The sequence below is a fragment of the Bufo bufo genome, chromosome 9 (assembly GCF_905171765.1).
Source record: "Bufo bufo chromosome 9, aBufBuf1.1, whole genome shotgun sequence".
Lineage (NCBI taxonomy): Eukaryota > Metazoa > Chordata > Amphibia > Anura > Bufonidae > Bufo > Bufo bufo.
Window position 1 is genome coordinate 74,025,033 of NC_053397.1, and position 23,452 is coordinate 74,048,484.

A 23,452-nucleotide genomic window follows, 5' to 3' on the forward strand; every position below is an offset into this window, starting at 1 on the left:
CAGCACATCCCGCGTCAAGAAGGAGGCTTTCATTCAACCGCCACGTCCACTCCTGTCTGGTAAGAAAGGGCAGATTCAGGGAACAGTGGTCAGACCATAGGATGTTTCCTATTTGTGTGGAATCAAGCCAGGATAGGGCCGGTTGCTGAATAAGAATATGGTCAATGCGGCTATATGAGTCATGAGGGGCAGAGTAAAAGGTGTAATCTTTGTCAGCTGGGTGTTGGAGACGCCAGGGGTCACGTAATTATAGTTGAAGCAGCGCCCGTTTGATCCTTTTTAATAGTGGAGTATGTGAGGGAAGTACGTCCAGTCGAATTGTCAAGTGTGGGGTCAAGAGTCAGGTTGAGGTCACCACATAGTATAACAGTGCCCCGGAGCAACGGTATGATTTTGTCAATTAGGTTTACGATGAAATGAGCTTGATTTTGGTTGGGAGCATACACGTTAAGGAAGGTTAGTTCTTGTCCCCCAATAAGTAGTGCAAGGACCAGGTATCTCGCATCTGGATCGGCAGTACATCCCAGCACTTGATGAGGTAAAGACTAGGGGTGCACCGAAATTCCGGCGGCCGAAAATGGGCCTAATCCATTTCGGCCGATATTGGTACATATCGGCTAAAAAAATATGGGGTGTGGGATTTGTCACCCGCGCCGGGCGGGCGGTTTACTTTAAGTCACTGCTTCTTTATTTTACCTTACAATCGTGACGCTCCAGTAACAACTCTGCAGGCAGAGTGGAGGGCGGCGTAACGTCACTTACTCACGTGACGCGCCTGCTCCGCCTCCTTCATTCATAAAGTGGGCGGAGCAGGTGCGTCACGTGAGTAAGTGACGTTACGCCGCCCTCCGCTCTGCCTGCAGAGTTGTTACTGGAGCGTCACGATTGTAAGGTAAAATAAAGATGCAGTGAGTGATTAGTCTGCTGTGAGCAGCAGGGCCGGGGCTGTTATGGGTAGGGGGATCGGTCTATGGCACTGTTATGGGGAAAGGGATCTGTGCACTGTTATGGGGAAAGGGATCTGTGCACTGTTATGGGGAAAGGGATCTGTGCACTGTTATGGGGAAAGGGATCTGTGCACTGTTATGGGGAAAGGGATCTGTGCACTGTTATGGGGAAAGGGATCTGTGCACTGTTATGGGGAAAGGGATCTGTGCACTGTTATGGGGAAAGGGATCTGTGCACTGTTATGGGGAAAGGGATCTGTGCACTGTTATGGGGAAAGGGATCTGTGCACTGTTATGGGGAAAGGGATCTGTGCACTGTTATGGGGAAAGGGATCTGTGCACTGTTATGGGGAAAGGGATCTGTGCACTGTTATGGGGAAAGGGATCTGTGCACTGTTATGGGGAAAGGGATCTGTGCACTGTTATGGGGAAAGGGATCTGTGCACTGTTATGGGGAAAGGGATCTGTGCACTGTTATGGGGAAAGGGATCTGTGCACTGTTATGGGGAAAGGGATCTGTGCACTGTTATGCCCATAACAGTGCACATATCCCCCCCTCCATAACAGCGCCACCCACAGATGAATTTCATTCATGAAAAAGAATTATTAATAAAATCATTTAAAAAAAAGTATTTTAAAAGTATTTGGGCAAAAAGGCAGTTTCGTTTTCGGTCAAGGGCATCCTGAATTTTCGGTTTCGGACCAGAATTTTCATTTCGGTGCACCCCTAGTAAAGACTTGTGGATCGCTATGGCGACTCCTTTTGTCTTGTTTACCGGATTGTTTGCAAAGTGCCAGGTTGTGTAGTGTCGATGTCGTATGCTCGGGGAGCTACCCTCCTTAAGGTGTGTTTCCTGGAAGCAAACATGTACCTTTTGGCGATGAAAATGGTGAAGTACCTGGGCCCTTTTTTCGGGAGTGTTGAGACCCTTCGCGTTGAATGATGCGATCTTCAATGACCCCATTGCTGTGGGGAGAGGGGAAAAAATACACAAAGAGGAGAGGGGAGACGGCCGACAAAAACAAAGAGAAGAAACGATTAAGAGTTAGGAAAGGGAAAGACAGATAAAGAAAGGTAAAGTGGTTTGAATGACCAAAAGGTCCAAAGAGGCTATCACTCGGGGTTATGCCACCCCCAGGGAGAGTCTCTAATTATTTGGGGGAGAAAGTGGCAGCCAGACGAGAGCTGACCCACCACAACACTGGCAGATGCAGATAGAAAATTATGATCACCAGCAGTTTGAGAGCATGAAGGCAGGGAAAGAGGATAGGCAAGTATCTAAGAACCAGCATGTAACATTTAGTATATAGAGGCCTTAGTAGTCCCAGGCAGGTTACGCAGGGAGCCCCTCAGGTGGTGAGGTGGGGTGGGGATCTGTGTCTCAGGCTGCCTGGTCTTTTCTGGCGTCGTCCTCTTGAGGACGGTGCAGAGGATCTAGAAGCGCCGTCAGCAGGTGATGGACGACGTCGTCCCGACGACTCAGGAACAGGCGGAAGAAGAGACGGCCAGGGCCCCAAGTCCAGCTGCTGCAGAAAGTGGGGAAGATCTGTAGGGTCCCGGAGGGTGACAACTTGTTCCTTGGGGCCTGCAAGTAGCGCAAAAGGGAAGCCCCAGCGGAAAGGAATGGCGCGCTCTTTGAGGAGGTTCAAGATTGGACGCAGGGCAGCATGCTGGGCTAGGGTATGGCGGGATAGGTCCTGTAGTAAAATAAAGGGGGCACCTTCATAGGACAGGGACGACATCTGTCGGGCTTTGAGCAGGATCTGATCCTTGATAGCATAGAAGTGGACTCTGCAAATGACGTCCCTTGGCTTCGAGGGATCAGGGTTGGGGGGCCTCAATGCCCTGTGAGCTCTGTCGATTTCGATGTTGGAGCTTGGTGGACGTCCCAGGAGATCATTGAAGATTTTCACAATGGTGGGTAAAGGTACTGCCTGCGTTATCGACTCAGGAAGGCCTCTGATCCGAATATTGTTGCGACGACTTCTATTTTCAACATCATCCAGGTGATATTGCAAGGTGTGCAGTTGCGCGTCGTGGGACTGTATTTTGTCTTTCAAGGCTTGCACATCTGCAGACAAGGAAGCATGGTCCTGTTGAATGGCATCCACCTTTGTATCAATCAGGGCCATCTCCAAGCGTACTTGTGTGAATTCTCTTTTACATTCTTGTAAGATGTTAGCTGCAAAGCTGGAGAGGTCCGCCTTGGTGGGTAGCGAACACATCAGGTTGCGTAGGTCCGCCATAGAGGGTGGCCAAGAGTCCTCATCAAACTGAGGAGCAGGGGACAAGGGTCTCTGGAATGATTGTGGGGAGCCCTGGGGGGCTATCGCTGCCAAGACGGCCGGGGTCTGTGTGCCTGGTGAAGCAGCGCCATCGTGGCGTGGATGGGATCCGTCCCATGATGAGCCTGTGGACCAGTGCGCGGATGCCGCCAGGGATGGCCCAGGAGAGGTGGGGCGAGAGGGGTTCCCGTAACAGGTACGGGGGAGAGGCCATAAACCGCGGTGAGTTCAGGGCCTCCCTGTCAGCCTCTCCGGGCTGTCCCCGGTAAGAAGGTTCACCCTGCATCAGGGAATGTCCCATGTGGCTGGCTGGAGCACATAACCAGGGGGACCCAGTAGGAGATCCTGTCCCCGGGCGCAGTGAGGCCGCTGATGGGCTGGAGGTTCCATGTCCCCGGGTAATGGGGTGAGTGGCTGTCTGAGGAGCCCTCTGTAACGGGGGAAAGTCCTCTGCACTGACCTGCGTTGCTGAAGGGCGCGGGGACAGCGCGGCGGCTGTCAGGCTTTCTCTCTGAGCCGGAGGTGGGAGCTCAGGGCTCGGTCCAGGGCCTCCTTTTTCCAGGCTATGGGGCGTCTGGGCTTGACCAGGGTCGCTGCGCAGGGTCAGCACTGATGCGGACCGGGATCTGCGCCGATCCGGTGAGTGGTGGGGAGATCCTGGTGCCGCTAAAGTTGTTGCAGGCGGATTTGCGTCAGGGCAGGCGGCGCCATCTTGGAAGCGCTCGGTGCGCTCAACCATGTCGGGGCCCAAAGTCGCAGGCTGTCTGGCAAAGAGCCTTGGTAAGTCCCCTTGTGAGGATATCAGGGGGGGCCACAGAGCGGGCCCTGCCCTTTTTGGTCACCTTGCCCATTGATGGTGGGTAGCTGAAGGTGGTTTTTCTCCAGTGCTGTGGAGGAGCTCATAGCGCACATGTCCTCACTCCTGCATAGCTGGCCATGCCCCTATTTACACTGTTTTTAAAGGGGTTGCCCAACACTTGTATCCCCAAGCGACGGAGACATGTCACATCGGTCTGGGGGGTGGTATTTAAAAAGAGGCCAGTGTTGGACAACCCCTTCAGGTGGCCATACACATTAATGTCAACCGAACCCACTGATTTTGGTGGAACTGAATTTCATCTAATGTATATTGGGTTGTCCCAAATTTCCTTTGACAGAAAAGAAGGATCAGACTGTTGTATTTTAACATTCAGTCATTTTGTTCTCAGTTGATGCAACCTGTTGCCAGTGGGGTCTGGCAGCTGCATTCTTCCCTTTCCCCATTCAGAACACATGCATGCTCAGTAAGGATGTCCTGATATCGATACCGGACATTTGCACGAGTACTTGTATTCGTGAAAATGTCACCGATACCTGATGGCCGTGCAGCGGCGGGTCCCGTGTCCCAGATGATCAGTGGTGGGGGCGGCGGCGGGTCCCGTGTCGGCTTCCGTGCAGCAGCGGCGGTGCTCCCAGCCTATCAGCGTGGGGACGGCAGCATGTCCCAGCTGATCGGCGTGGGGGCGGGACTTCTTCTGTGCAGCGGCTCCCAAGTCCCATGCGGTTGCCTAGCACTCTCCGTACTCTGGTGCATCCGCATGGGAAGGATTACGGCAGGCCAGGTGGGTATGGTGCATGAAATTTCATGTTCAAACAGTGAATATAAAATAAGGTGGGGGGGAATGGGCATATCGTTAAGCATGCCCGGACAGCCAATGGCTGTCCGGGCATGCTGGGAGTTGTAGTTTTACAGCTGGAGGCACATTGGTTGGGAAACACTGTTATATGCCCATTTATTAATTTATTAACCCTTGTACAAAGGAAAAGTAAAGCAGTTGTCCATAGCAACCAAATTGCAGCTTTAATTTTTTTCATTGCTATCAGCAATGCGCCGCTGTTTCTTTGTACAAGGTTTGATGAATCTCCCCTGTGACTAAATTAAATTGAAATTTGCTGTAAAAACATTACCACACCATAATTGGTATCGGTGAGTACTTAAATAAAAGTATCGGTACTTCGTCTTAAAAAAATGGTATCGGGACATCCCTAATGCTCAGCCAAGCATTCATCTGTATGGGGCTGTTGGCAGATTGTTTGGCCAGCTGCTAGCTAACGTGCATAAAGGCTTCTTACATAAAATCCATATTAATCAAGGACTGCTTCCTATACTGTACCGCAACGTGCAGTTCATGGGTCCACACGGGGATGCCGTGTTCACACAGCCAGTATCTTTGTTTTGCAGACCTCAAACACGGTTGTGTGAATGTAGCCTTCGAATAAGCTCACATATTTGAGCTCACCTTATCCAGCATAGCCGGATAGAGCCACACACCACCGGACCCCCATACAATGGGATCAGACCTCTTTCTGGCATAAATTCCGGCTTTCCGCTGGACTTTTTGTGCAGATGAAAGCCGGCATTTATGTAAAAAGGTGGTCTGATCCCACTATCCATAGCCCTATCTGGCTATGCTGGATACAGTGAGCTCTGGAAGTCTGTTCTTTTTCACGTATGTGAACGTCGCCCTTACAGAAGCTTTGATGAAGAAACAATCCTACCTCTGTCTCTACTATGAATTGTCTTTTCTGTTTGTCATTGTAGCTGAAGGAGGTTTAGATCCTGTTCAGCTAGGATCTGCTGGAGCTGATACAGGCGAGACCTGTTTGAGTCAAAAGACCGTCACGATCTTAAAGGTTTTTTCTGGCATTTACTATTGATGAGCTATCCTTAGGATATGTCATCAGTATCAGAACGGCGGGGGTCTGACACCCGGCACCCCTGCTGATCAGGTGGTTGAAGAGAAGGCTGCACTCATGCGGGCACTGCCTTCCATTCATTGGTTACCTGCTTGCCGTCAATATCGCGGAGGCCGAAGCCGTCCCATTCACTTCAGTGGGATGCTCCTTCCTATTCAAGTTTAAACTAAAGAGTCGTCCTATAGAAGTGAATGGGACCGCTTGTAATTGCCCCTCCTCACCGCAATGAAGGGAAGGCAGCGCTCGCATGAGTGCAGCCTTCTCTTCAACCAGCCGATCAGCGGGGGTGCCGGGTGTCAGACCACTGCCGATCTGATACTGATGACCTATCCTGAGGATAGCTCAATATTAAAATCCCGGGAAACTCCTTTAAGTAACTGTATTTCATGACTGTCCAGTTTCTGGAGGAAAGCGGACGACACACGCAATAAAGCATAGCTTATTACTAACCTGACAGATCCTGCACCTTTGCTCCAGTTCTCCTGGCGGGCGCTGTGTACCCAGTTGCAGCAGTGACGTCAGCATGTGACTGCTGCAGCCATTTACTGGCCTCAGCGGTGGATATAGATGGTTTATCTATATTTACCCTTATTGCATGTTTGCCACAGTGAATGATTTAAACAGGTTATCCAATCTGTGAAATGCCCCCAAAATGCCCGGTGCCCTCATACTGTTTATACTTGCCCCGGCACGCGCGTTGCTTCTGATGCCCGCACGGCCGCCACTGCATCTCCCTGTTGTGCGGATCAAAACATCTGGCGACAGGGGTGGGGGGGCAGCTAATAGGAGGCCGTGACAGGGGCGAGCCTCCCTAGCGTCACTTGCGATGCTAGGTCGGCTTGTCTTTGTCGTGGCCTGCTGTCGTCTAACAACCCAACCCACCGCATGGGCAGATGTTTTCATCTGGACGACTGGGAGATGCAGCGGTGGCCGTGCGGGCATCGGGATCAATGCAGGTGCCGGGGAACGCCCGTTTATCAGGTGAACATGTTCATGCGGTCTAAACAGCAGTCTGCTTGCCAGGAACAATGGCGATCCGTCGTCCATGTAAGTGCAGAGCTTCACCTCCACTTAACGAGCAGCCGACTGTTGGGAAGGAACACTTCCTTCCCAACAATCAGCTTTTCCTAGGCGCGTGTAAAAGCACCTTTAGACTGGTTGAACTGTTGAAGACGCTACTGGTAGAAATGGCAGATGCAATGATAGCGTTCATGAATGAGCTAGATTCATATCTAAATAGTTCAGTCGGTTATAATTCAGCAGTAAATGATATCTGCTGGATCTGAGAAGGTGAACTTGAGGGACCTGTCTTATTTCAGCCTAAATGACTGCATCTAAGGTGCTCATCCGGCGGGTGTGCGATGTGTTATACCTGAATGCATGTGATATAGGTTATACGCCATATGTGTCGGTCGTGTGAGAAGCCTGTCTCTACCTGTAGTGTGTTGTGTTGTGCTGGCATGGGATGGAGCAGTAGTGGTCTGCTAAACCAGGCCTTGTGATCATCTGACCGGTGGGGGTGTCAGGTGTCGGACCCCACAAACCTACTATTAATGGCCTGTCATAAGGAAAACCCCTTTTAGGCTACTTTCACACTAACTAGCGTTTCTATTTTCCGGTATTGAGATCCGTCATAGGGTCTCAATACCGGAAAAAAACGCTTCCGTTTTGTCCCCATTCATTGTCAATGGCGACAAAATGTAACTGAATGGAATGCTCCAAAATGCATTCCATTTTGTTCTCATACCGGAGAGCATACTGTGGTTTGCTTTCCGTCCTGGGATGGCGAGCAAGACGGATCCGGCATGACCCACAATGCAAGTCAATGGGGACAGATCCGTTTTCTCTGACACAATTTAACACAATAGAAAATGGCTCCGTCCCCCTTTGACTTTTAATGGAGTTCATGCCGGATCCGTCTTGGCAATGTTAAAGATAATACAACCGGATGCGTTCATAACAAATGCAGGTGGTTGTATTATCAGTTAGGAAAGCGCCTGCCGGATCCAGCAAAGACGCTGGTGTGAAAGTATAATGGAACAATAATCCTAGAGGAGATTTAAAGATCAGACTCCATTCGCAGTAATGCAGCAGGTCTAATGCATGCGCTTTATTTCTCTCTCCAGCGGGCACTGGACACGCCTGAGGTCCACCATGAAAGGCTACTTCCAGTTTCTATCCTGGGATTCCTTGTAAACCTCGTTGGAATATTTGTGTTCCAGCATGGTGGAAATCATGGACACTCACATGATGACGGTATGTTGGGCAATCGTTTTCTACCTGTATTTCTAAGATGTGCAAAACTTTATATCTCATGATTATGATCTAGTTATTCATAGACACGTACTTTAAAGTTCATGTTGGTCATCTCTATGGCACTGCCAGGGTTAGCCGAGCGCTGTACTTGGCGTTTCTTGGGCAGTCATATACAGGGGCGGATTAAGTGCATGATAGGCCCGGGGCTGTCTACCCAACTTGGGCCCTCCCTCCATTTTAGTTTAGTTTTTTTTTTTTTTTTTTTTTTTGTATGAAGAGGCTGCGGTGCTTCATGAGCGCCACAGTCTCTTCTTAGGTCATATGACATCTTCAGACAAAAAAAATACCCCAAATTGGGTCCTAAACTGAAAAATTTGGTTGCCAAATTTAAAATACATATAATTATAATAAAAAAGACATGGAGAAGAATACAGCACCACATACCTCTTACATCCAGTGACATCTCCTGTCATGTAGACCTTCTCTTTCCTCTTCTCCTCCATTTGACCCAGACCACCATGGCAAATTCTTTCAGCCGCATCTCGTCTCTACAGTTTGTAACACAGACACGTTAGATTTCTCAATTTTTCCATCAACCTCCTCATCCTGGTGTCCCCACAGTGTCATCCTGCTGCCACCTTCAATACTGTGCCCGTTTTGCTCCCCAATGTCCAAGGTACTATACTGCTGAAAAAATAGTGACCCTAATAGACAGTCATTTATCAAACTGGTGTAAAGTAGAACTGGATTTCCAAAAGAGCTGTCAAATATGAAAGGTGGAATCTGATTGGCTGCTATGGGCAACTAAGCCAGTTCTGTGTTACACCAGTTTGATAAATTACCCCAAATGTTCCTATAATGTCCCCTAGAGACCCCCAGTAATAATACCACCCTCTATTGTACTCCAGGCAATAATCCCTGTATAGTGTCCCCAAAAATAATAGAATTGCCCCTACAGTGCCTCCCCAATAGCAACACCCCCATATAGTAATTTCCACCACACTGCCCCCACATAGTAATCCCCCCATAGTAATTTGCCCCCACACAGTAATTTCCCCTACATAGCAATTACCCCCACACTGTCCCCACATAGCAATTACCCCCACACTGTCCCCACATAGCAATTACCCCCACACTGTCCCCACATAGCAATTACCCCCACACTGTCCCCACATAGCAATTACCCCCACACTGTCCCCACATAGCAATTACCCCCACACTGCCCCCACATAGCAATTACCCCCACACTGTCCCCACATAGCAATTACCCCCACACTGCCCCCACATAGCAATTGCCCCCACACAGCAATTACCCCCACACTGCCCCCACATAGCAATTGCCCCCACACAGCAATTACCCCCACACTGCCCCCACACAGCAATTTGCCCCCACACAATAGTAATTTGGCCCCACAGCCCCCACATTCTCTCTCCCCCCCCCCCCCCCCCCCCCCATGTACTCGATGTCTCTTAATATGTCCTACTGTTTGTCCCCCACCCCCCACATGTTCCCCAAAGTAGGCACATGAAATAAAAAATGAAAAAATATTAAAAGCTAAATACTCACCTACGTCCAGGGCCAGGCGCTTGCTCGCAGAGGAAGGCGAGATGAGGCAGTGCTGTGTCCCGGCACAGGCGCGCGATGACATCATCACGCACGCCTGCACTGGGATTTCACTACCGCATAGACCTCAGGCCTATGCGGCCTAAAGCCTATGGCGGTGATCGGCGACGGGACAGGGAGCTATTCGCTCCCGTGCCCCGCCGCAGTATGTGGGCGTTCGGGTCGGCGTTGGGCTCCCAGCGGTGCTGGGCCTGGGGCTGCCGACCCGAACGTCCCTATTGTAATCCGCCACTGGTCATATAGAGTAAATGGAGCAGCAGCGCCTAAATGTGACTGTCCTCCCAGCATTGTACCCTGGTTGATCAGATATCTATCACCTATCCTATGGATAGGTCATAAGTTATCATGATTGGGTAGCCCTTTAAGATCATTGGATTGTATGGACTGGATGCAGTTTTCAGATTCTGAGTGTAAGCTGGAATTTTATTTTTCTTTCACTGATTGCAAATGGAGATCTTGAAATGGCAAGGAATCAAATGGCATTTAAAAGTTGCATGGATTTTTTATTACAAGTTTTGCATAATCATTGTATATGATAAGTACATCGTTTTTTGGGGGTTTGTTACTAGCTTAGTTGAATAATGTGTGTGTGTGTGTATATGTATATATATATATATATATATATAAAAAATATATTAAAAAAAAATCTCTTTTTCAGGTCATGGGCATAGCCATTCTTTATTTAATGGTTCCTTGAGCCATGGGCACAGTCCTAGTGGAGGTCACGGACACAGTCATGGAGGAGGTCATGGGCACAGTCACGGAGAAGATCATGGACACAGCCATGGAGGGAATCACAGCCATAAACATGGTTTTGGTTCCTCTTGTCCAGGTATGTTCTGTCAGGGGGCTGGAACATTATTTTTCTCATACAGAGGCAAAACTAGCTTAAAGGGGTTGTGCAAGAATGTGGGGGTTTTGGCAACCCCTCCACTTGGCAGGACCTGTAAAGGGATGCCCCTTCTTCTGGCCCGCAATGCTCCTCTCGGCACTGTGACAGTGAGAGGTTTGGTCTGGGAAAACGGGTATTTTCCTCCCAGCATGTACTGCTGTGCTGATTTACAGCCAGGTGAGGTCAAATACCGGACCGGATTTTAAATGCCGGTCCGGGTTTTGGCAGCACCTGGCTGTCCTTAAATAGGCAGCTGGGTTCTAAAGCCATGTCTCTGTGTTGGGATCTGGGAGCCTTGTGTCTGGATGAAGGCTTGCTACCTGTTTGGCGTGCAAACAGGTTGGTGCTGCTATCGGCAAGGACTCTTTGAGGCAGAATTGCCTCATGGTGTGAATTACCACCAACACCGCAAGGTGACTTTTTGTTGGAATATAATATGACTGCTTGTTTTGTCACTTGCCTAAAGTGAATAAAACACTGAACTGTTTGATCCAAAGAACTTGTTGTTGCCTCTATACTGCGTCCGCTAATCCTATCTACCAGAGCGAGTCCCCTCAGCGCCCTCACATTCAACATCTGGCTTGACTTTGCTGCAGCCAATCACTGGCATCACACAGCATATCTCTCCTAGGTATTTGTGGGATTGTACCAGTCTATTGTATATCGAGACCCTGACACCTCTGAGGGTCCCAGTTACCACTAGGCCTCCAGCTTTCACAGGAAGTACCTCCTGACTACCTACAGCTCCGTGCACAGTGCAAACAATTGTATTTCCACTCGGGTTTAATTATGGCTTTTCTAACCTAAGGCTACTTTGACACTTGCGGCAGTGTGATCCGGCGGGCAGTTCCGTCGTCGGAACTGCCTGCGGATCCGCCGATCTGGATGTGACTGAAAGCATTTGTGAGACTCATCCAGATGTGGATCCGTCTCACAAATGCATTGCAAGAACAGTTCAGTCTCTCCGCTTGTCATGCGGACAGACGGATCCGTCTTGTATCTTTTTTTTTTTTTTTTTCACATTTTTACCGGTCTGCGCAGGACGGATCCGGTATTTTGAATGCCGAATCCGGCACGAATACATTCCTATGGGGGAAAATGCTGTCTTCAGTTTTTTTTCGCCGGAGAGGAAACCGAAGCATGCTTTGGTTTTATCTTTGGCCTGATCAGTCAAAATAACTGAATTGAAGACGTCCTGATGCATCCTGAACGGATTACTCTCCATTCAGAATGCATGGGGATATGCCTGATCAGTTCTTTTCCGGTATAGAGTCCCTGTGACGGAACTATATACCGAAAAAGAAAAACGCAAGTGTGAAAGTACCCTTATTTTGACAGTATTTCAGGTTTTACTCCAATCAATAGATATTTTACATTATATTATTTTTATTGGTATTAACTTGATGTGTTTAAAAATTTTATATATATATATATATATATATATATATATATATATATAAAAATTTTTTTTTTTTTTTTTTTTTTTGGCTAATATGAGCACTGATGATCTAGAGATCACATAAAGGTTTTACCTATGGAAACTGACATCTCTCTCCTGTTTGTAGATGAACCACCTGAGGAGCATAGAGGATCTAGCAAACAGATTTTAGAAGGTAAGTGTTAGTCATTGATGCATATGTTACAAATGGTCATCCTTCTGAAGGTTGCTGGTAATTTCCTTAGCTAACTAAAGCTACACAGTACAGAGGATCCAGATAACTAATAGCACATGAATCTAGCAACCTTAGGTCTGTTTAAGATGCTTCTTACGGCATGTTTAGATGCTGCAAGGAGCACCCGATTGTCAGGAAGGAAGCGTTCTTTCCTGACAATTGTCTGCTTGTTAAATGGAAGTGAAGCGCTGCATGGGATCACCTCCACAGTATGGGGATGAGTGCTGGCTGCTGCTATGCTCGTCCCCATACAAAATCATTGTTCCTGGGCTGTTTAGACCAGTGATTGAGGTGTCTGCAACTCTGATCATTTTACCCGATGAGCGAGCGTTTAGATTATCAGGTGATCCGCAGCACTTTTAGACAGGCAGATGATTGATTCTTGAGAACGAGCTTTCGTAGGAACTTCAGGCCGTGTCAATCCAGCCTAAGTGAACCCTTGAATTGAATATACCATAGATCCTCCCTCAGCAGCAGTTTTCTGTACCTGCAAAGGAGATTTGCATAAAGTTGAGCAGGTTTTCTGGACCGTTCCTCCCTGCAGATGTTTTTCAATATTTCAGGGATGCCTTTTTTTGCTCTGCATCTCAGTAGACTTAAGGCAAGAGTCTCATCTCGGCTATTCCAAAGCACTTCTCTTTCAACCATTTTTTATTTTACCTGTATACTTTTGGTCCTTATCTTTTTGCAGAACCTGAAGTTCTTTAGCTTGAGTTAATAAACTGCTGCCCTTACGGTCTCCTGTAAAATGTTTTGGTACACCTTGGGCTACATTCACGTGGCCATATCCATTTCTCTGTCTGCAAACCGCAGATCTGTAGAATGCAGTTACCGACCACGTGCATCTTGCACTTTCTGCAGGCCCCGTTGTCAAAATACCGATTGTTGTCCACAAAACGGACAAGAATAGGACATGCCCTATAATTTGCGGTACAGCTGCAGGACACTTCCTGTATTTTTTTTGCAGCCCTATTGGGTCTGCATGCGATCCATTAATAAAATGCATGTCGGACTAAGACTGAGAATACGGTGAATGTATTGCTTCTAGTGTTGAGCGAACTTGTGGTTTCAAGTTCGGCGTACAAGGTTTGGGTTATCTAAGAATTCTGTTATGGATTCCGCTACCACAGAATCCTTAGATAACCTGAACCTTGTACGCCGAACTTGAAACCACAAGTTCGCTCAACTGGTTCGGGGCTGCTTTGTGTTAAACTGCCCAGAAAGAGTTGCAAACGTGTCTAATTTGCACATAACAGAGGGTGAGATCTCGAAGGGTGCTCATTTTGCACCATATTTATTATGTAAAATAAGTGAGAATGGTGCAACAACAAAAATTAGAAATTGTAGATTTAGATTTTTTTTTTCTTCTTTTGCACGTATGGTGTATTTTGAGATTTTTAGCGGTGTACACCATTTTATCATTTGCTCCATAGATCATTCCAACTTCCTCCTCTTCCTTAAGTGATGTAAGCCAATCCAAGTAAACATGAGCCCATTGTGTGACTGAAGCCCTCGTGTAGTCCAGGAGTTCAGTTTGCTCATTTAAAGGACATCTGTCAGCAGATTTGTACCTATGAGGCTACTTTCACACTAGCGTTCCGAGCATCAGACGGATCCGCTCCTATAATGCAGACGTTTGCATCGGTTCAGAACGGATCCGTATGCATTATAACTTAGAAAAATTTCTAAGTGTGAAAGTAGCCTGAACAGATCCGTCCAGACTTTACATTGAAAGTCAATGGGGGCGGATCCGTTTGAAGATTGAGCCATATAGTGTCATCTTCAAACGGATCCGTCCCCATTGACTTACATTGTAAGTCTGGACGGATCCGCTTGCCTCCGCACGGCCAGGCGGACACCCGAACGCTGCAAGCTGCGTTCGGGTGTCCGCCTGCTGAGCGGAGCGGAGGCTGAACGCTGCCAGACTGATGCATTCTGAGCGGATCCGCCTCCACTCAGAATGCATTAGGGCTGGACGGATGCGTTCGGGGCCGCTTGTGAGACCCTTCAAACGGAGCTCACGAGCGGACACCCGAACGCTAGTGTGAAAGTAGCCTGACACTGGCTGACCTGTTGCGCTTTTCAGCTGAAGACATCTGTGTTGGTCCCATGTTCATATGTGCCCGCATTGCTGAGAAAAAATTATGTTTTATTATGTGCAAATGAGCAACAGGGGGCTCAGAGGGTCAGGCGCCCCCCCCTTAAATGCTGCACCTTCTGCACTTTGACTTTAGGAGAAGTCAGGGCCAGGTGTGATCTTTTCACTACCTTGCCCTGTCAAAGTACAGAGGGCACAGCATTTACGGGGCGCGCTGATCTAGGTGTAACGTAACGCCCCTCATTTATCAGCAAAGCGGGCACATATGAACATGGGACCAACACAGATGTCTTCAGCTGCCAAGTGCACATGAAACAGGTCAGCCAGTGTCATAGGTACAGATCTGCTGACAGATTTGTGCATCACTATAAATGTCCAGCAGGGGGCAGTATAACACTAGTGTGCAGCAGGTCGTTTGGATTCTGACTTTGAATTTCTTCCATTGTCAAAAGAAATTTAGAAAAATCCAAGTGCTGAAGTGTAATGAATGCTCTGAAAAATGCAGTATTTAACGCTGTCAATTGTGACCATGATCTGCCTCGTCACAATGGGCCTTATTCTGAAGGATGACATTAGGCAGACTCCTCCAGACAGTGAATGGTTTTTGTCTCCTTGAACACTGCATACACTGGAGGCAAAAAAACGACTCAAATTATGAGCCACAAAATACCAAAAATATGAAAATCTTTATTAGTGAACAATTCATTCCAAAGTACAATGCATCAAATAAGGATGAGGGGCAGAAAAAGGCGTCCTCACCGGTAGCCCCTGCCCACACCACCCGGGAATAGATAATAATGGTCACCTATATTGAAAGGAGGCTGGAGGCATACAGGGTATGGCAGTAAGGAAACAAATAGGACATCAACCCCCAGACACGGAGCTATGTTTAGTAATATAGAGGACAGGGATCAGCAATTTTTGGTACTCCAGCTGCTGTGAAACTACAACTCCCAGCATGCAAACATGCTTTGCTGCTCTTCTAACTCCCATAGATGTGAATGAAGCATTCTGGGAGTTGTAGTTTATTAACACCTGGAGTTCTGGAGGTTGCTGATCACTGATATAGGAGGCCCACAATCTAAAGAAAAGAACCAACTCACTAAGCCGTAAAATATGATGAAGTAACATTACCCATGGTGCATGCAGCCAGGATGACGCCAACCCCACATTTCGGCGTAACTTCCCCAGTGGGGTGGGCTCCCAGTGATTAGAGAAGAATCGCTTTACTCCAATGATATAATGCAATTATAGTGTCACTTTATTTTACAGAAACATCTAAAAGTTCTGATCCAGGCATAAATGTAGAGTAAATCCATCCACGGTACAGATCAGTGGACGTTTCGGCCCAGCGGTATAATCTGTGATGTGGCATCTCTGGAGGCTGAACCCAACATCTGGGTTCTGGAGAACCCTTCTAAATCCTGGTGTCTACAGGGATTTGGAGCGGTGTATCACAGCAATGGCGTTCTGACTCTTCTAAATATATATTAAACAATTGCAAATGTGCACAGTGTTCAGCTAATCGACAGCGGAGAGAGCAACGACATAGAGCCGGCCCTAATGACGCTCTGTAGGCTTTAAAAGGTTATTTTAAATACACACAGGACTTGTTCATGCGACGTAATGTCTTTGGCATTCATATGGTCCCTGAAAATGGAACTGTAGGTAGTTATACATATAAATATCTTCACATGTGGCTGGCAATCTGGTTGTATTGTGTCAAAGAATGCTGATGGCAGCATTTTATTTTTTCCCGATCCAGAGGTAAAAGGTTCGGCACTGTGCCCCGCCCGAGGTATGGTGCACCAGGTGTCTAAATTGTCGTCAGTTGCGTCCTGTGGCCGGACACCTTGATAAACATATACAAAGAAAAAGACACAAATGCAATAGCACTCTGCAACCAGCACTCCGCCCTGCCTCTATGCTGGATGTTGAATGAGGCATTGGTGTACGTTTTGGCCAAAGCGTAGTAAGCCACTCACCACGTCAAGGTCGCCTCTATGAGTGGTCCCTAACACTAGTTCCTACCTGTTTGTGGGCCATGACAACCACACAAAGTCCAGGGAGTGCAGGTGCAGCATGCACGCCAGGCACACTCTGCTTTTAACCCCGTCCGGTGCTGTTACAGTTTTCATCGGATCCATGGATGCAAGTACCAACATGCATGCTGAGCCCACTATACACGTCTCCTGGAGCCAAATGGCTACTGGTAGGCCCTGTAGAAGTAGACTCAGTTTTATACTGACTTTAAAACCAACCTCCAGGGCAGACTAACTGGTCAGGTGTGCATGACTGCATGGAGATCGCCACGCCTCCAATATATACTACAAAGAAAAAATGTGGGGGATTCAGTCAGCACAACCCTGTATGCAGGTGCACATCGCTATGGCGAAATACATATACAAAGAAAGAGGCCTACCAGTAGCTATTTGGCTCCAGGAGAAGTATATAGTGGGCTCAGCATGCATGTTGGTACTTGCATCCCTGGATCCGATGAAAGCTGTCACGGCACCGGACGGGGTTAAAAGCAGAGTGTGCCTGGCGTGCATGCTGTATCTGCGCTTCCTGGACTTTGTGTGGCTATCATGGCCCATAAACAGGTAGGAACTAGTGTTAGGGACCACTCATAGAGGCGACCTTGACGTGGTGAGTGGCTTATTACGCTTTGGCCAAAATGTACACCAATGCCTCATTCAACATCCAGCATGGAGGCAGCGCGGAGTGCTGGTTGCAGAGTGCTATTGCATTTTTCTTTGTATATGTATTTCGCCATAGCGATGTGCACCTACATATAGGGTTGTGCTGATTGAATCCCCCACATTTTTACCTTGATAAACATGATGTTGTCTAATAATACACATTATATATGTCTAAGACCCTGGTTTACAGTGTAACGGATACCTGCGCTGAATGTTTGCATTCTTCTCTTAAAGGGGTATTTTTGCACATTGTTGCGGACACGCTGGGGAGCGTTGGTGTGATTATCTCCACTATCCTGATGCAGCGGTATGGATGGATGATTGCAGATCCAATCTGCTCAATGCTTATCGCTTTACTTATCTTTGTCAGGTGAGTGTTCTCTATAGAGCCCTGTGGTCCAGAAGTATTGTTGGTTTTAAAGAGGACCTTTCACCTGGATATCCTTAATCAAGAACAGAGTTCGTCTGCTGTGGTCCCCGTATCTTTTGGCGCCTTAAGGTGACTCTGTTATACTAGGCGTGGACTTGTATTTCTCCTGGTCATCTTCTCCCTGGCTGCGAGTGCATCCAATCAGAGCGCACCACTCTTAGCCAGGGAGAAGGAGCTAAAGTTCTCACGGGAGAAGGAGCTGCGATTCTCGCGAGAACTTGAGCTCCTTCTCCCTGGCTATGAGTGGTGCGCTCTGATTGGATGCACTCTCAGCCAGGGAGAAGATAACCACGACCAGGAAAAATACAAGTCCACGCCTAGTATAACCGAGTCACCTCAATAGCATATGAGGCGCCAAAAGATACGGGGAGGAACGTGGACGAACGGGGGGTTCTTTAGAGAAAAAGAAATATATGCCAAGACATCAGTGGGGGCCGCACTATAAGGTAGGATAATAATTAGATTAAGGATATCCAGGTGAAAGGTCCTCTAAGTCTAGAAAACCTGATATTCTAGCACATAACTAAAGGACTAACAAAGTTTATAGGGATTATCCCACGATTAAGGTAAAAAATAGACCTCACATAGTACATGACACTCTCTAACAAAGCTAGAACCAGCCCTGTACCTCACATGGATCCAGAGATCTCCCTATTCATTGCTCCAAGTGTTCTGCTCGATTTAGTTCAGGCTGGCTGCTTAGAGGGTGTGTCCTATTTAATCTTGCTGCTGTCTACCTATAACAGCTCAGGAGGCAGTGGAAGGATAGATCTGAGCATGTGCGACCATCTCAGTGAGGTAGACAGAAAAATAGGGGGGGGGGGGAGGTGGTGCAACACAAATGCATTTTATTGAATACCGCAGTGCCTATACAAAACTTATAAATTACATGAAATTACAAAAGTATTCCGATGCAGCTGCAGGTTTGAAAACAGCAGAATATTTTCCGTGTGACGACTCCTTTAATCCAACAGTCGGGGCAGGTCAGGACGTTGTATGTCTCCTCCTTCTGATACTCTGCTCTGTTCTGATTCACCAATAGCAAAGTGTAAAAAAAAAAAAAATCTGAATGTTTTTTTAATAACTGAACACATCTCTGTTCCCATTCATATTGCATTAAGGGAATATTCCAGTATGTAGATTAGTACCGGTGACTCAATGCTTGCATGCCTCACTACTTCCCCAACATCCTTTTTCTATAGAGTGGGCAATACTTGATCTTGTGGCACTTTAAGAAACAGTCACGCCGGTGTGCGTTTAGTCAAATTTTAAATGTCTGCGTTCCTCAGTACATGGACGCTAGATGTTCTACAATCCCTGCTGTAAATGTGTTCTCACTGAAGGTAAAGTGACCTCCTGTACGACTACAGTTCACGTGGGATTTCTCCAGGACCGGCAGGACGTGGCTTCACTTGTGATCTGTATATAGAGCCTTGTGTTTCCAGTGGTTATAATAATAAATAAAAATCGATTGAAAATGCAGTGTCTTATACTTTTTGACTTGCTCCTTACCACATGACTGTTCCATGGTCTGTGGGCAGACATCAGCACTGCACCCCATCACCATCTTGCCCATCTATCTGCCTGTATTTTTTCGCAGACCCGCATGGCGGAGCTTCGTTTGACAATAAATAGTGCATCGCCCGATCCCTTAGCCCCCTCTGCTCCAGATCAAATGAGTGATCTGGTATTGAATTGTTCCCTAAGCTCCTTCTCCCCGCCCGTGTAATGTAGAGGGAGAGACGCACATGGGTCACATCTGCCTGTAAGGTGGGCACTGCTTTCAGAAGACAGAAAACTAGTGGGCGCTATATTGCAACGTTTGAAATGATGACACGTGATTTGCCGTTTTTAGTTTTATTTAGATTGTGTGATAATAACCCTTTTAAATAATAATCCTGCAAATAAATGTAATTTCTTTTACCAACCCTGAAGTACAGATGTAGCAAAGGTAAGCCATTGCAAAGTCACATTAAGGGGATTGTCCTGCCTTTAAGTGATGGCGTATTCTCCAGATAGGCCGTCACTAGCTGATTGTCACCCACGCCAATCAGTTGCTGGAATTCGGCGGCAGAACTACACAGCACCATCGGCATTGTGGTGGAGGAAGCTCCCTATTACAGCGCTGCACCCTTTGGCGACAATAGGTGCAATGCTGCAGTGAGGAGGGCTGTGTAGTTCTGGTGACGGAGCTACATCAAACAGCTGATAGGCGGGTGGCAGACTTCTGCCGAAATGATGGCCTCACTTAAAATAAGGCCTCCTGTGCGCCTTGTGCCGCAATGCACGTCCGTGGGGCAGCCACATCGGATCGCGGATCCATTCACTTTAATGGGTCCGCGATCCGGCCGTTCCGCAAAAAGATAGGACATGTTCCATCTTTTTGCGGAATGGAAGTACGGGACGAAACCCCTCCGTAGTGCTCCCGTATCGTTCCGTTCCGTGCTTCTGTCCCGCACCATTCCGGATTTGTGGACCCATTGAAGTGAATGGGTCTGCATCCGTGATGCGAAATGCACACTGAACGCAAATGCTGTCCGCAATACGGCAACGGGGCGCACGTTCGTGTGCAGGAGGCCTAAGGCTGGACAACCCCTTTTAATGTTTACTGCAGCTGTAGTGTGCTGGAGAAGAGAATCATTAGACATTGTATAGTTATGTCTCCTAGCTGCTGCAGAACATCATAAGACACCTCCCCGGATGCTGCTGAAAATTTAGGAAGGCACTTGCCATCAATCAATGGTGGGATCTCGACTATACTGTTTTAAAAAGAGGTTCTGCAGCAGCCTTTAAAAGAAAAAAGAAAGAAATAACATTGGCTGCTGCACATTATTAGTAACTCGGGCCCCTGCAAACAGCGATGCGGAGTGCCGCCATATAGTACATTGCGGAGTGCCGCCATATAGTACCTTTGTGACACATCATGCAGTGGGGCATGCCCCTGTTTTCTCACATTTCTCGCACGTATTCACGTAAACTTTGAGGGGGGGGGGGGGGGAACCCCAGTGTAAAACCAGTCGCTCAGACGTCCAGTATTGAAAGATCAAAGGGCCGGGTGCTTCTCGGGTGACCCCCCCCCCCCCCCCCTCGTGACCAGCGGGCAGATTTTGAAATAATTCCCCAGAAGAAAGTGATTGTTTGTTTCTCTCGTGTCCATCTGTAATCTGTCAAATGAGGAAGTAGAAGTTATAATAGGCCCACGTCTTTCTTCACCCGCCTTTTAACTTCTTAAGTGCTGGACTGGAGGAGTATTAGTATCAGTGTGAAATGATGGCGTGGAGATAACACAAAGTGTATATATTTTATGCACTTTACACCGCTTCTGTTAATTTAAAAAAAATTTTTTATTTTTTTTGCTGTCCCTCCCCACGTGGTATGTTCTTGTATACGGCTTTGAGGGTTACATCTAGTGCAGTAGTTCCTGCTGTGGTTTATTGTAGCCAACGCCCAAACATCACCCTAATCCTTATGTAAATGCAGAGTATTGTAGCTGATCAGCAAGCCGTGACCGTGGGTAAATGTGCGTTCAGGTCTCTCGTGTCAGTCGTGGGAAGGATAGGTTATTGGTGTGATACCCTAGAACTGCCCCCCACCATTTAAAGAGGACCTTGCAAGACTACTTGCATTCCCTATGTAATAACAATTCACACTTGTGCTATTCCTTTATTATTCCTGCTAGAAGTCATCAATGGATTGCTAGCAGTCTGACACTATCCAGTCATTGCTACCGGTTTAATACCGTACTTAACAGAACATGAAACCTGTAAGTGAGTCCTTTACAGTAAGCAAGAAATACACCTGTCCCGATGTCTGTCTGCAGCACTTTCTGCCCCAGTCCTCGTGCACACAACCGTATCCGTTTTGCTTTCCGTAAATTACAGATCCGCAAAACATGGATGCCGGCCAAATGCATGCCACCATTTCACTCCTGTAGTAAATTGTCTGCTAAATGAACAAGTATAGGACAGAAATCAGAACCCCCCTTCCTACTCTGCAGACAGGGCAGAGGGGGAGGCTTCTGCTGAAGCCATATAGTACCTCTGTGACACATCATGCAGTGGGGCATGCCCCTGTTCTCTCACATTTCTCGCACGTATTCACGTAAACTTTTAGGGGGGGAAAAAACCTCAGTGTAAAACCAGTCGCTCAGATGTTCAGTATTGAAAGATCAAAGGGCCGGGTGCTTCTCAGGTGACCCCCCTCGTGATCAGCGGGCAGATTTTGAAATAATTCCAAATAAGCAAGTGATTGTTTTGTTTCTCTCGTGCCCATCTGCAATATGAGGAAGTAGAAGTTATAATAGGCCCCACGTCTTTCTTCACCCGCCTTTTAACTTAAGTGCTGGACTGGAGGAGTATTAGTATCAGTGTGAAATGATGGCGTGGAGATAACACAAAGTGTGTGTGTGTGTGTATGTATGTGTATATATGTATATATATATATATATATATATATATATATATATATATATATATATATATATAAATTTTATGCACTTTAGGGCTCTTTCACACTTGCGTTGTCCGGATCCGTCGTGTACTCCATTTGCCGGAGGTGCCTGCTGGATCCGTAACAACGCAAGTGAACTGAAAGCATTTGAAGACTGATCCGTCTTCAAAATGCGTTCAGTGTTACTATGGTACCCAGGACACTATTAAAGTCCTGGCTGCCATAGTAGTAGTGGGGAGCGGGGGAGCAGTATACTTACCGTCCGTGCGGCTCCCAGGGCACTCCAGGATGACGTCATCCATGAGCGTGGGGCGCCCTGACGTCACTCTGAAGCGCCCCGGGAGCCGCACGGACGGTAAGTATACTGCTCCCCCGCTCCCCACTACACTTTACCATGGCAAACAGGACTTTAGCGTCCTGGCAGCCATGGTAACCATTCAGAAAAAGCTAAACGTCGGATCCGGTAATGCGCCGAAACAACGTTTAGCTTAAGGCCGGATCCGGATCAATGCCTTTCAATGGGCATTTATTCCGGATCCGGCCTTGCGGCAAGTGTTCAGGATTTTTGGCCGGAGCAAAAAGCGCAGCATGCTGCGGTATTTTCTCCGGCCAAAAAACGTTCCGTTCCGGAACTGAAGACATCCCGATGCATCCTGAACGGATTTCACTCCATTCAGAATGCATTAGGATAAAACTGATCAGGATTCTTACGGCATAGAGCCCCGACGACGGAACTCTATGCCGGAACAGAACAACGCAAGTGTGAAAGAGCCCTTACACCACTTCTGTTAATTTAAAAAAAATATATATATATATATATTTTTTGCTGTCCTCCCCACACTTGGTATGCTCTTGTATATGGCTTTGAGGGTTACATCTAGTGCAGTAGTTCCTGCTGTGGTTTATTGTAGCCAACGCCCAAACATCACCCTAATCCTTATGTAAATGCAGACAGGGCAGAGGGGGAGGCTTCTGCTGAAGCCAGCTGTCTTACAGCCAGGCCCCAGATAGTGAGGAGGAAGAAGGGGAAATGGCTGATCTTCTGGGACACCTAGAGAAGGTTTCTTGACAGATGCCTTAATTTTAATTTCGTTATGAAATAAAATAGGATCAAAGGGAAGGAGGCGATGATGGGAGGAAGTTTGGGGATATTTTTTGCGCATTTGTTGTGTTTAGCTTTCCTTTTAAATAGAAATGGACATTTTAGTCTTGGCAGAACTGCTCTCGCTAGTTTGAAGGGAAATTCTTTGTGACGTCTGCTGATGGTAGTATGTACTACAGGTTGCTGTAAATGGACTGGTATTCGGGGAATATGAAGACGTGTTTATAGACGTATGTTACACAGCTATTTCAGCACTT

At 47.4% G+C, this 23,452-nt stretch overlaps 1 protein-coding gene across 1 annotated transcript in view; it reads left to right on the forward strand.

The window, feature by feature from the left end:
* Window positions 1-23,452, forward strand: part of SLC30A7 (solute carrier family 30 member 7) — a 39,541-nt gene that overhangs the window by 9,634 nt on the left and 6,455 nt on the right. Inside the window, exons 5-8 of the mRNA XM_040406953.1 lie at window positions 8,096-8,225; window positions 10,508-10,681; window positions 12,307-12,354; window positions 17,449-17,584. Of these exons, the coding sequence (XP_040262887.1) occupies window positions 8,096-8,225; window positions 10,508-10,681; window positions 12,307-12,354; window positions 17,449-17,584 (488 nt within the window). The remainder of the gene's footprint in view (window positions 1-8,095; window positions 8,226-10,507; window positions 10,682-12,306; window positions 12,355-17,448; window positions 17,585-23,452) is intronic.